At 58.7% G+C, this 12,957-nt stretch overlaps 2 protein-coding genes across 5 annotated transcripts; both read right to left on the reverse strand.

Moving 5' to 3' along the window:
- Window positions 1–154: 154 nt before the first annotated feature.
- Window positions 155–6,266, reverse strand: LOC133151534 (calpain-2 catalytic subunit-like). Its single transcript, XM_061274655.1, has 21 exons — window positions 5,868–6,266; window positions 5,641–5,710; window positions 4,072–4,190; window positions 3,636–3,769; window positions 3,368–3,536; window positions 3,190–3,273; window positions 3,043–3,128; window positions 2,891–2,956; window positions 2,646–2,806; window positions 2,410–2,579; window positions 2,331–2,342; window positions 2,024–2,235; window positions 1,837–1,873; window positions 1,369–1,434; window positions 1,246–1,303; window positions 1,107–1,171; window positions 961–1,029; window positions 804–882; window positions 524–640; window positions 345–403; window positions 155–265 (listed from the first exon to the last, which is right to left on the reverse strand). The coding sequence occupies exons 1-21, from the start codon at window positions 6,102–6,104 to the stop codon at window positions 242–244; spliced, it is 2,094 nt and encodes a 697-aa protein (XP_061130639.1). The 5' UTR covers window positions 6,105–6,266; the 3' UTR covers window positions 155–241.
- A 972-nt stretch (window positions 6,267–7,238) lies between these two features.
- On the reverse strand, window positions 7,239–12,846 carry aars2 (alanyl-tRNA synthetase 2, mitochondrial (putative)). Of its 4 annotated transcripts, none has more exons than XM_061274650.1 (22): window positions 12,480–12,846; window positions 12,065–12,253; window positions 11,823–11,968; window positions 11,568–11,759; window positions 11,092–11,236; window positions 10,894–11,033; window positions 10,717–10,825; window positions 10,555–10,593; window positions 10,361–10,475; window positions 10,153–10,280; window positions 9,956–10,085; window positions 9,640–9,812; window positions 9,455–9,568; window positions 9,187–9,327; window positions 8,980–9,117; window positions 8,788–8,891; window positions 8,592–8,700; window positions 8,316–8,441; window positions 8,136–8,246; window positions 7,974–8,072; window positions 7,789–7,902; window positions 7,239–7,710 (listed from the first exon to the last, which is right to left on the reverse strand). In XM_061274650.1, exons 1-22 carry the CDS (start codon window positions 12,720–12,722, stop codon window positions 7,471–7,473), a joined length of 3,045 nt encoding a protein of 1,014 aa, XP_061130634.1. In that variant the 5' UTR covers window positions 12,723–12,846; the 3' UTR covers window positions 7,239–7,470. The 4 variants fall into 4 exon arrangements, 3 of the variants coding, with proteins under 3 accessions (XP_061130634.1, XP_061130633.1, XP_061130635.1); XM_061274649.1 differs by having other exon boundaries at window positions 8,130–8,246; XR_009713930.1 differs by lacking the exons at window positions 7,239–7,710; window positions 7,789–7,902 and having other exon boundaries at window positions 8,044–8,072; window positions 9,427–9,568.
- Window positions 12,847–12,957: the final 111 nt, after the last annotated feature.

A 12,957-nucleotide genomic window follows, 5' to 3' on the forward strand; every position in this document is an offset into this window, starting at 1 on the left:
AGAAACGCTTATGAATATGTATCGTCCGTGAAGGGGGGGGGGGGAGAGAGAGAGACAGACAGACAGACAGACGGAGAGAGAGACAAGAGATCTTCATGAGCTCTTCCAGTATTAAGTCTCCATGCTAACGTCGCCATTTGAGGCCTCAACGATATGGAATGTTCTACAGCCTTTATTTGTTGAAATGTTTCGCAAAGGCAAATAAAGTGAAGTTGTTTACTGGGTCGGGGCAGAAGGGCATTCAGATCATGGAGAAGTTTAACCACTAAGGAGAGAAAGACAACAACATGTTACGACAACACTTCCAACACACACAATTTTGGTTCATTGAAATGAACTTTGACCTCATTGAAGTTGAGCTGGATGGATCCGCTGTCATTCGGGTCAAACTTCTTGAAAATCCCTAAGCACACAAAACACAATTTGATACCGTTTGGACTCATGTTTTTCACTTCACTTAGCAGTTGCAAAGTTTGGTACTGCGCTTAGCGCTTGCTAATGAGCGGAAATGCGATGAGCTTACGGAACATGATCTCCAGCCTCATCAGGCAGCCCACAAAGTTGTCAAAGTCCAGCGTCAAGTCCGGCTCAGCGTAGCGGGCAACCAACAGCTGGTAGATGGCGTTGTTCAGGGTGAAACCTAGCAAACAAAACACTTTTGAGCCAACAAAGCCAAGGGGAAGACTGATTGATTCTCTTTGGAGCAGAATCAAAACCATTCCATGTTGGAACAGCACTAATGATGCCACTGATCTTGGAAGACGACATGGCTCCGCAGACTCCTTTAGCGTGCCGGGACTGACCGGCGTCTTTGAAGGCGACTCTCATCTCGGGTGTGCTCATCGTGCCGGAGTTGTCCGTGTCGTTCCTCTTGTAGATGGACTGTCAGAGAGCGAGAGAAGGTGAGGAGGTGACACGGACCACACGTGTCCACACGCAGGTTCAAAGTTGCCCTCCTACCAGGTAGCGCTGCACTTTTTTCCACAAGGTGGCAAACTCTGACAGACCCAACTTCCCGTTGCTGCTCTCCTGCTACAGTGTCAAGAATCACGCGGCGCGTCTTATTCGACCGCGGTTAGGATATGCGCCGCGCCGAGGAAGGATACGTCCATGAGGTTAACCATGACTCTGCACGTCTCCATGCTGAAGCCGCTCGTCTTGATGTCACTTCCTGTTTGCGGAGAGACCATGAAACGTTTGCCGTCTCTTTGCCGTCCGTCCGACCGACCGAGTCTGGAAACTCACGCTTGGCGACGATCTTGTTCATGATGGTCCGCAGTTCCGCCGCGGAGATCTCCATGTCCTGAAGCGGCGCACGTGTTAGCTTTTCCGCAGCTGTTAGCATGTGAGCGCGAGCGAGCGACATACCGGTCCCGCCAGCTTGGCGAACAGGCCTCGGAAAGCCGCGTCCACCTCCTCCTCCGGAACGGTTTCCTGTCGAGGCAAAGTCACGGTAGCCAAAGTCAACGGAGCACATTCTTGTCATTTCCATACGGTCGCCGTCGGGCGGAAGGCCGGCGCTGTCAAATTTGGTCAATTTGGCATCATTTGATGGTTCTGCCTCCAGTTAAATAGGGAATCTCTGGAGTGCTCCAAACGTTTGACTTTAGTTTGTCACAAAGGCGAGCTATTACGCGAAAGAATGATCATTTCTCGGTCCTCGCGCCGACACTTAAGGATTGTATTTAAGGTTTAAGTCGAGTGACCGTGAGTCTTTTGTCTACCACTAGGAGGAGCCCAAGTCGCTCTAGTCATAGCCACGGAGTGACGTGTGGCGCTTGAAAGTTTCGGACATTTTGCCCAACAGTGACCGCTTCATGATATTTCTTGACTCACATCATCAAGGTCTGCGCTGACCGGGTCGTCAAAGGGCCTGGAAATATCAAGCACACACGCACGCAGATGAGTGAAAAGAAGGGCAGCCTTGTTGGGTCGCGTCGCCATGTTGTTTGCCGCCTGCAAACAGACTGGAGTCCCTGCCGCTCGGCGGACAGACAGCGGCGCCTTCGACGCGCGCGCTTACACGGTCTGGCTTTGCTTCTCGGAGAAGACGCGTATGCAGAAGTCGCCGTCGAGGTGGGGCTCGAAGGTGGAGGGCACCACCAGGTACTCGCCGGGCGGCAGCTTGAACCTGGTGCTGACCTCACGCAGGTTGATGAAGGTCTCCGAGCGAGCCGTCTGAGCGTGCGTCAGGAAGAAGTTCTTGTCCAGGTGCACTTGCTGCTGGCCGTGGAACTGGGGCGCAAACGGCTCCGTTACCGAGGCACGCCACTCGCTCCCTTTCAGTCCGTGCGTGCGTGCGTGCGTGCGTGCGTGCGTGCGCTGCTCACCTGTCTGGGAAGCTGAAACACAACACGCATAAGTTCAGCTACGGTAAGAAGGCTCCACGCCAGGGGGGTGGCGGCTCACCTCGTAGATGGCGAATCCGATGGTGTGCATGTCCTCGCCCTGCTTCCTGAGCTTTCTTCGGTTCTTCTGGATCAAGCCCAACACAAAGCTGCATCCCACCTCGCCGTCGTCCGGGTCGTCGTCCTCGGCGTCCAACTTGATGACGAACTGCGGGTTCATCCAGAAGGTGTCTGCGAGCGCGCAGGCCGTCGCGTCACCGATGAATGAAGCTAAGCTAGCGCGCTAGGTCAACTCACAGGCGTGGTTCCTGCAGCCGCCGGCCGTGGAGCCGCGCCGCCACGAGCCGTCGAACTTGTTGACGCTCCAGTGCTTCACCGAGTCGTCCATGATGGTGTCGGGGGTCAAAGTGCACACCTCCACGCGCGAGTAGTGACGCAGGAAGTCCCGGTACGACATCCTTGGCCAAACGTAAAAGAGAGCGCTCACTCCGGGCGCACGTCCAGGACGCTGCGCGTTGGGAGATGCGGCCGCTATTGCTCACCAGAATTCTCCGTCCTCGGCGTTGGCATGGGGACAGTCTCCCTGCACTGAGTCCCACTCGGACGACCTGCGGGAGGGACGAGGGCGAGAGGTCACGCGCGCCGCCGCCGCCGTGGCTTCCCGCCCCGCGCCGTGGCGTGGCTGCCGTCGTACCCGTCACTCCAGGCGCCGGTCCACTCCACTTGACCCCACGGGTTCCTGACACGGACGAGCTTCTCCTGACGCCCTCGGTAGTTGACCTGCCCACAAAGGAGAGTTCACCCAAGTGCGGCTGCGCCCGGACGGGACAGCGCGTCTGACCTCCACGGCACCCGTCAGGGAGTAGGCGTGACCTTTGACCAGCTTCTGACGCGTCACCGCCTCCGAGTCAGCCGCGCTGGTGATCTGATGGCACACACGTGCACACGCGCCTGTCATCATGCGGCCGGCCCGCCCCGCCCCGCCCTGGGTCCGTGCGGCGTGACCGCCAGTTACTGACGTCAATGGAGCAGCCCAGGAGGGCCCCCGCTTCCAAGGCCTTTTGCAGGATTTCAAAGAGGTCGGCGGGGGCTCGTTGGAGGTCGAAGTTCTCGGCGATGCCCCCGGTGAAGTCCTCGAAGCCCTCCGTGGTGGAGCCCCCCGACAGGGCTTCGTAGCAGCCGTTCACCCTGCGCGCGCGTGCACACGCACACACACACACACACGCACACGGATGCTAGGACGCTCTGAGGGAGCTGGGGGGCGAACAACCTCGGGCGGAGTCTCACTTGGCGTAGGCCTTCTCTAGAAGAGCGCTCCAAAACTCACGACCCTCCGCCGAGTGCACGAACAGAAGTTCGCCGTCTTTCACGGGAAGGCGGTCGTCGATCACCACGTCCACCCACTCGCCAAACTGCCAAAACTAGACGTACGCGAGCAGGAATAAGTACATGCGTGCAAAACTCTCTCAAATGCATTGCTGTCATCTTGTGGAGTGGGAGTGCAATCGCGGGGCAAATAAATTGCACACCAATGACGAGTGTGAGTGTGTGTCTGTGTGTACAAAAGTGTGTGTTGAGTACAAGTTTCGTTGAGTCATGACAACGTTGGCACGAGTCTTCCACGTGACATTTTCAGCAAATACGGAGGAGGCAGCGCAGCGCAAATAGACGGAGAAAAGGCGGGCGGCCGGGCGGGCGGGCGGGCGAGGCTGTGACTTCTGACCTGGAAATGAAAGATCCCGGCATAGTTGTCGTGAAAGCTTTGGTCGTCGGGAACGACGCGAGCCATCACATACTCGTTGAGGGTCAGCGACGCGATGGCCGCCAACAGCCAACAGTCACCTGTGTTGCCACGACAACAGTTAGACACGCCCACAAAATCACCAATCACTTCCTGTCAATCACCAGTCAATATTTGGACTCGCCAAATACGAAGGACCTCCGTGGCCAATGCGTCCAAAGGTGCCGAGTGTAGACGAGGGATGCCGAGCGTGCGCGTGCGTGCGTGCGTGCGTAGGGAAACGGCGGCGCTCTTTAATTCAAACATTGTGACCACCGGCATTACTCATTCCATGATTATTTTAGCTTGAATTTTGCTCCTTGATTTTTGGACTTGGAGGTCCCATTGAATGCGGTAGCATGGGCGCTTAAAACATGTCAAAGATCACCCAGAATAGGAGCAATCTTATTGATTGAATCGTTTTTGTTTGTTCTGGGTTTTTTTTGGGGGGGGGGCATCAAAAGCAGGGGTGCTCTTTGACCATAGAAGAGCGCTTTCTTCTACTTGCGAGCCATCCGATCAGTTCACTCGAGGCAAAGGCTCTAGAGCTCTCAAGTTTCTAGAGCAAAGCTAGAAACGCTCTGGGTCCCTCTTGAAAATCAGATGCTGCATCTCAATCTTAAGAAATAAATTGATTTTTCTTTGTCCTTGGGGCGGGCGTCAAGAGTCCCTACTCGATTTGTCACCCGGGAAGCCTCATGTGCTTGCTCCATTGGCAAATGAGACAGGCCCTGGACCTGCATCTGGAAGGATGATTGACAGGAAGTGTGCACACGTTCTGATGCGCAGCTACGAGCTCGGACAAGCATGCCTCACCAGAGGGGTGTCCAAATTCCACTTCCCAACTCACACACATGTATAGGATTGGCATCTTTAACATACAGCACAGCACGAGAGCCGCAACAACACTATTTTGTGTGTTGCAGTTCCACTGGGCCAAACATTCCTCCGCAGACCTCAACACGCACGCACGCACGCACGCGAAAAAAAAAAAGCTGCCGGCAGAAAAGATTTCCAACATGTGAAAACAAAGACTGAGTCACGCAGCTGGTGACTCATCAGGCACAAACACACACCAAGGGTGAGGGAGGGTGTGTCTGGCCGCCTGTTTGTGCGGGTGCGTGCCAACAGCGCGAAGGGAGGAAGGGGGGAAGGAAGGAAGGGAGGGAGGAAGAGAGGAGGACGGACAATTGGAGAATGTCGACTGCTGACATATACTGAAGGTTTGGACAGAGTGAGGTATACATCCAAACCACAGACCATGCAACACCTCCTCATAAGCCCCCTGCTGGAACATCCGTGCACAGCGTTGGACTTAGCAGAGTTGAATGAGAAGGGACACAAATGTGTTCAGCTATGGCTGAACCACATCTAGCCAAGATGTGTGACGAATTGCCTTGTAGACACGATAAGAAGAATCCAAACGATTACAAATCATTTTCAAACCGTCGCACCACTTGGCAAGCAGACAGGCTGAATAACGTGCGGACGGAGAGGGAAGCGCGGACGTACCGAGCGCCCCCTGGCAGATGTCGGTCCTGGTGGCTCCGCCCACGATGAATTCAGGTGAGGACACCAGCTCCTGGTTGGACACAACACAAACGAACGGGCTCAATCGCCTCCAAGTCGTCGTCCTTCCAGTTTTAGTCCTGATTGGGGACCGACCGCGCCCTCCCCTCCCGTACCCTGCCCTGCCCTGCCCAGGGTCACTCGTGGGGCGAGCGACGTCACAGACGTACCGTGGGCCTCTTCCAGGTGACCCCGCGCGTCTTGTAAGAGTTGCGTCCGAGCTCTTTGAAGCCGAGCGCTTCGGGGGCGGCCGGGAAGGTGGGGTCGCAGAACAGCCTGCCGCTGCTCAGGCACTGGTCCCGCAGGGCGCCGAAGTTCTGGTTGAGGAAGGGGACGGCCCGCTGATTGGAGCCGAAGCCCGCCGCCATGGCGCGCTTCTTGGCCAGGGTGGACGCCACGCCGGACATGGCGACGAGTACGAATGAGCGAGCGAGCGAGTAAGGGGGAAAAAAAGTTCGGCTACTTCCCTCAACTTTCCGCCTGCTTGCGTGAGTGCGAAGAAAAAGTTGTCCGTCTGGAGTTCTGCTACGCGTGACGTCACCGCAGGCCAAACAAACCCACGCCCTGCCGAAGGGGCGGGGCAGGGCCAGGCTGGGAAGGCGTCGCGTGCTTCCGCAAACTCGGAAATTGATTCCAGCTTGGATGAAGGCAAGAAAAGGCCGTGCGCCTGTCCCTTGCCTTGCCTTGGCGTGAGTGAGTGAGTGAGTGAGTCACGGGTTGATCTCGCCATCTTTTTGCAACAAAGTGTGAAAAATAAACGTAAAGCAAATGGCTCTTTTCAGTCAAAACGAGAAAACAGCGACGCGACACGCTCACCACAAGAGTAAATTGAACCAAAAGAGCCCCAAGAGGCTCAACACCAAAACAAATGCGTAAGCCTCTCCTCCCCTCCCTTCCCCTGAATCCGAGGACAGGCGCATCCGTTTTGGTGTGCGTGCATTCAACTTGTCAACTCGTGAGTTGGCTCCTGCTTGCCACAGCAAACGTGCGGCGGGCGGCCCGGCGCCATTTCGCCGTCCCCACGATGAAATATTGCGGGTCCCTACTTCAAAGTTTCCTTGTTGCGTTGACTCCCAGCGCTATAGAAAATGGATGGATGGTTTGAAGGGCACTCGGACTCATGACAGCAATCACTCGTGTTTTGAGCACTTATCAGACAAAACTGCAAAGATTGGTTGAGTCATAACGTTTTTTCCCCTTTTTTCGCTCGTCTTTACTTGGGCGTGGTTGTTTCGTGTATGTCTCACTCGTGGCGCAGGATGGCGCCAGAGACGGCTGCTCTCGTCACCAAATATGACTCGAGTGTCGCTGCTGGACCGAAGTTCGGTTTTCAACTCGTTCTGATTTGAATGAAGGGGGAGGACAAATGCGCCCGGCCTGGCCCGCGCGCGCGCGCTCGTCGCCAACTTTTGCTTTTGCATGGAGAGGCGTCGCGAGTTGGATAAGCGCTGGCCCGTACGCGTTGCGACAGTGCCACCCGGTGGCGGACAGAGGAACTGCACAGGTAAGTTTAAATACGGCAGAATTGCGAGTGCACAAAGTTCAACCCAATCCATCTTTACTCGAGCCCACATTGACACAATTGTATGAGAAGCGACATGATCGGCATACTTATGTTGCTCTCACCGCCATGATCATGATATTCAAATATTATATTAGATTTGCAGTACTTGAGGGCCTTTCTTCAAAAAGTGGCATCTTGACAGCGAGTTTCTGGGCAGAAGGGCGGACGTAGGGGCGGGGCTTGCACTCACCATTGTCACCACGCCATGCTTAGCGCTCGGGCCCCGCCCCCACACTTCCTGACTGCGCAGGAAGCTGTTCGGGTCGCTGCGACGCCGTCAGGGTCACGAGACGAGTGCGAGCAAACGTTCGGGCCCACGTCAGCGCTTCAGCCACGTCATGGCTACTTCCGGTTCCACGCGCCACCACTGCCGAGCCGCCGCCGTCGCCGCCCATCCTCCGACAAACGGCCGTTGCCCAATCGGAAGCCGGGAGCGCTGCCGCCGAGTCCTGAGCGATACCGGGGCGGGCGAACGGCCGATCAGACGCTTTTGAACAGACAGCGGACCCTCCCCCGCTAGCAACTACCTTGGGAACCTGACAGGCGCACAGGACTTTGGCGGGATGCTTCTGGGGTGCCAAGAGCATGACGTGAGCAGAAGGATGCGCTGAACTCACCAGGTTCACCGTCTTGACCAGCACCTGAACGCACGCAAAAGGCCCGTGCCAGACACGCCAACCGGGATGAGCTTCGGCGCCAGACGTCGACCTACCGCCAAGGACGGCGCCTCCACGGCGTCCACCAGCACAGCGTCCACCAGCACAGCTTCCTGCTTGGCGCCGGCCAGCACCGCCTGGGCCGCAACCGCCGCCTGTCGAGCACGCCCCTTAGCTTGCTGGACGGGAAGTAGAACTTTGACCAAGACTACCTTCACCTGGGCGCTCTCCAGCTTCCTGACCAAAGTGTTGCTCCGCCTCTGCATGGTCTTGAGGCGTGCCTGCAGTTCTCCTCGCAGCCACTGGGGGATGGGCGTGTTATCCACCGCCTGGAAGAGGCAAGTCCAGGAGCTGAACTCGCAGAGCGAGCGCAATGACAAAAAGGCGGCGTCACTTACATCAGAGAGCACGCCCACTTCCTTGGCGAGACTCTGCGCCGAGTCCAAACGGGAGGAGGCGGAAGCCACCATTCTGGCCGCCAGGGAGTCCACTTCCTCCAGCAGCGATTGGCCCACCTCCCGAGCCTCAAAATTACATTGGCGAGACGTCAGCGGCGATTGGCTGGGCGGCTGGCTGGGCTGGGCTAGGCTAGGCTAGGTTGGGCTAGGCTAATCTGGACTTGAATTCACTGATGGTGGAGCTGGGCTAAGAACAGGGGACCTGTTTGTACCCACCTGAGCGGCCTCCGCTCCCGTGACAGCGACAATGCGAGCGATCCCTTTGACTAGCTGCCGCTCGGACACGATCACCAGGTCGCCGACGGAGGCCGTCTGCACTAGGTGACTGAGGCACACACGCACGCTTACATGAGGGGGGCGAAGCGGAGTGGAGGCGGGCGGCGTCTCATAACAAGAGCGCACTCGCTCTCACGTTCCACAGCAGAGTTCCACCGACGCGCGCTCGACCACAGGGCGCTCCAAAAGTTCTGAAACCGGAACCGTCAGCGAGACCACTCGAACGGGGTCGGGATACACCTGAAGGCAGCAGGTCAAGGAAAGGAGAGGAAGTGACAGACAGGCAGGCAGGCAGGCAGGCAGGCAGGCAGGGCGCAGCGGCACTCACCTCGTCCACCGTGCGGATGTTTGGGATGTTCATGGCGACCTTCAGGGGGACCTCCTGGACGTGCACCGCCTGGTTGGCCATCACGGCCGCATTGACGCAGGCCTCCACCTGCCGAAGCTGCTGGGCGCTCAGCGAGCCCTTGAAGAGGCACGTCAACTCCAGTCAAGTTCATTGATCGGCGACGGGCCGACCGCCCGACGGGCCCACCTTGACGCTGAAGTCGAAGCGTAGGCGCCGAGCGGACACGTGCGATCCTCTCTGGCTGACGGACGGGCCCAGAAGCTCGCGCAGGGCATGGTTGAGCAGGTGCGTGGCCGTGTGGTTTCTCATGCACGCCACACGGTGGGCCTGAGGGCGCCATAAGATGCTTGATCTTTTGGAAGCGCTTGTGTGCAGGTTAGCTAGCGCCTTTTGCTGCCGCCACCGCGTGCCTTTGGATGGACCCACCGCGTGTGTTCATTTGTGGTGCAGTCACCTGGTCCAGATGGAGGTGCACACGGTCTCCGGTCTGGAGGGCGTCGGCAGCCGTCACCTGGTGCATCACGTAGCCCCCAGCGGCCGACACGTGCTCCACGGAGAAGGGCAGGTCCTGACAAAGGGGAAGTCCGGGCGCTGAGAGCGGAACGGACGGCCAGAGCGGCAAAGGCGGCAAAGACGCACTTCCTGTCCACCGCCTCGTACAAAGTATCCGCAGTCGGCGTCCTGTCCGCCCTGCTCGGCGTAGAAGGAAGTCCGGTCCAGGATGACGGCGCAGCGCTGACCTGGTTCCACTTGAGACACCAGCGCCGTGCCGTCAAACAGCGCCAGTACGCGCGCTTGGCACGTCGGGAACACTGGGGGTAAAAGCGGTCGCTCAGTTGAACCAATGCTGGCCAGGTCAGGTCAGGTCAGGTCAGGTCAGGTCAGGGGAGGGGAGGGGAGGGAAGGGGAGGGGGGGGGGGGGGAGAGAGGCACATGCGCGGGCGTGGACGCGTACCGTAGCCTTCCCGCTGGACCGCGTACTTGTACTTGGCGCTGTCGTCCGTGTGAGCCACGCCCTCTCGCCGCAGCTGGTCCAGGGCGACCGCGTTCAATGTCAGCCGATCGTCGGCCCGCTCCGACATCACCTGACGCACCGGCGACGACGTGTTAGCCCAGTTGCTTGGCGGGGCGGGGCGGAGCGGCGGGCGGCACCTTGTGTTGCTTTGCGACAAGCCGTTCCACTTCCTGGCGGTCAACAAAGGCGCCCTCCTCGTCCAGCATCAGCTCCACCAGGTCCAGCGGGAAGCCCAAGTCCTGGTGCAGCGAGCACGCCACCGCCGCTGGACAAAAGACACACACAAGGTTAAGACACTTTGTCGTGGGTTCGACGCCGGGTGAGCCCGCAACCGGGGGAACTCACCGGGAAAGAGAGGGCGCTGTGGATCCAAGGTTCGGAGGGTGCGGCGCACCAGCCGGCTGCCCCGCTGGAGATTGGACAGGAAGTGATCCTCGTTCTGGTCGATGACCTCCATCACCTGGCGGACGCTCGGCGTCAGACGCTCGCTGTCGGATTTGCTGTCGGACAGCGTCGGCTCGCCGGCACGGCGGACTCACCCTGTGGACCTCGCGACGCACTTCCGGATACACGTCCCCCTGGGTGGGTGCGTGAGACCAGCGTCACGCAAGACGGACAGGTTGCCTTTGTGCGCCAGTTGGGACTGCACGCTGCCACTTTGCGGCCCAATGGGAAGATGGGTGGTGCCAAAGCCAACGTACCAGGCTGCGCGCCACGTGCGGCACCAGGCTCGCCAGTGTTCCCCGGGGAGCCCGCAGGACCTCCGAGCAGAAGCGGACCGCGCGCCTCAGGATCCTCCTCAGCACCAGCCTGACGGAGAGTAGAAAGGCGGGCGTGACGGCCCGTCGGATGCGGCCCCGCCCCAGCCCGCCACTCACTCGGGTCCCGACGCGCCGGGGTGGACCCCGTCGGCGATGCAGACCGCCAAGGTGCGGGCGTGGTCGGCCACCACCCGGTACGCCGTGTCCACCCGCGCCTCGGGTCCTGTCTGGCCGCCGTACGGCGGCGCGGCGCTTCTCTGAAGGGGAAGACACGTGAGCGGGGGGGCGGTATTTCTAGCGCTTGCCGTGTCGTACCCGGTGGATGGCGTCCATCAGCGGGGTGAAGAGGTCCGTGTCGTAGTTGGAGCGTTTGCCCTGAAGGATGCTGAGCAGCCTCTCCAGACCCAAACCCGTGTCCACGCTGCGGCACGGCAACGCGCGGAGCTCCCCGTCACGCTCCCTGACAGAAGGACGGACGGACGGACACACGCCGAGAGTTTCAGCCTCGATCCAACCCAAATGATAAAGCCAAACAAGTACAACTGGTAAAAAAACAAAAACAAAACATCTTTGGTTTCCATCCTCGAGCCGGATGCAGCAGGGGAATGATGGGCCCAGTATGGGATGGAAAAATCCATTCCCAAAAACACAGTTAGCAATAGCCCGAGTTCTGAGCAGGCGAGTGCACCGTACTTAAGCCGAGCCGAGGCAGCGCTCGTCGTACGTAAGCCGAGGAACCGGTAGCCGTACGCACGTCGAGGCAGCGCTTAGGGATAGAGCGCTCCATGCACCTGCTGTACTGCATGAAGACCAGGTTCCAGATCTCCAGCACATCCGGACAGCCGGCGTTGACCAGGGGGGCGGCGTCGCGGCCTCCCACCCGGTCGTAGTGGATCTCGGTGCAGGGGCCGCAGGGGCCCGTGTCGCCCATCTCCCAGAAGTTCTGCTTCAGGCCGAACGCGAGGAGGCGATCCGGAGGAACCCTGCGGAGGCGGCTTGAGCGCATCACCCTCGTGCGCAACGCAGCGTCCGTGTCGCGGGCCTACCCGAGGTCCAGCCAGATACGGCGCGTTTCCTCGTCGCATCCCAGGCCCAAAGCGGCGTCGCCGGCAAAGTAAGACACGTAGAGCCTGTCAGACGCCATCCCGTAGCGTTCCGTCAGCAGCGTCCAGGCCATGGCGCAAGCCTCTTCCTGCCGGCACCGGTGGGGTCAATGAGGTGGCAGCGAACTCCACACATGGTGACCAATCTTTGTCGTTTTGCGTGCACGCAAATCAAATCACACTACCTTGAAGTAGTCACCGAAGGACCAGTTGCCCATCATCTCGAAGAACGTGTGGTGGTACACGTCCTTGCCCACGTCGTCCAGGTCGTTGTGCTTGCCGCCCGCCCGTACGCACTTCTGACTGTTGACCACGCGGCGGTACGAGGCCATGGCACTGCGAGGGTTTGCCGTGCCCAACAAGATGGGCTTGAACTGCAACAGGAAAAGAAAATGCTTCAATCAACTCGTGTGCATGAAAACACACACGCGCGCGTGTGTGTAATTTTGTTCAATTTAAGTCATTGTAGGTTTCAAAAGGTCATCGAGATTTGCTCATTTTGCCTGGTGACTGGAAAACAAGAAATGATCAGCATCGTTTGTTTGCGAGTTAAGCAAGATAGCGCGCTCTAATTTTGAAAGCTTTCGGCGCCGACCGAACCTGGTTCATTCCGGCGTTGACAAAGAGCAGACTGGGATCCCCCCTGGGCCGGACCGGGGACGACGGTACCGACAGGTGTCCGTGCTCCCGCTCGAAGAAGTCCACGAAAGTCCGACGGACGCGCTCGGCGCTGACTTCCGGGGGACACACGCTCGCTCGGCGAACCCAGCCAAGCGGTGGAAACGGCGCCAGCCTTCGGGGAAGCAGGGAGAGCATCAGCGGCCGTGGGAGGAGAACCGCCATGTCAAAAGGTCATTACGAGAATGACGAGGAGGAGGAGGAGAAGTTGGCGATCTCGCCACCGCCGTGTTGCTCTTCAACGGCGCCGGCTCAGGCGGGACGGACGGGAAAAAGTCAAATAAAATGCTATAGCTCCGCACCGCCATCTAGCGCCCGGGAGGCGCACAGCAGCGCTCCTTGGACTACCTACTTGCGCTTTTGTCGACCGATTCCAAGTGCTTGACATTTTCCAAACAAA

This window comes from Syngnathus typhle, linkage group LG3 (genome assembly GCF_033458585.1).
Source record: "Syngnathus typhle isolate RoL2023-S1 ecotype Sweden linkage group LG3, RoL_Styp_1.0, whole genome shotgun sequence".
Lineage (NCBI taxonomy): Eukaryota > Metazoa > Chordata > Actinopteri > Syngnathiformes > Syngnathidae > Syngnathus > Syngnathus typhle.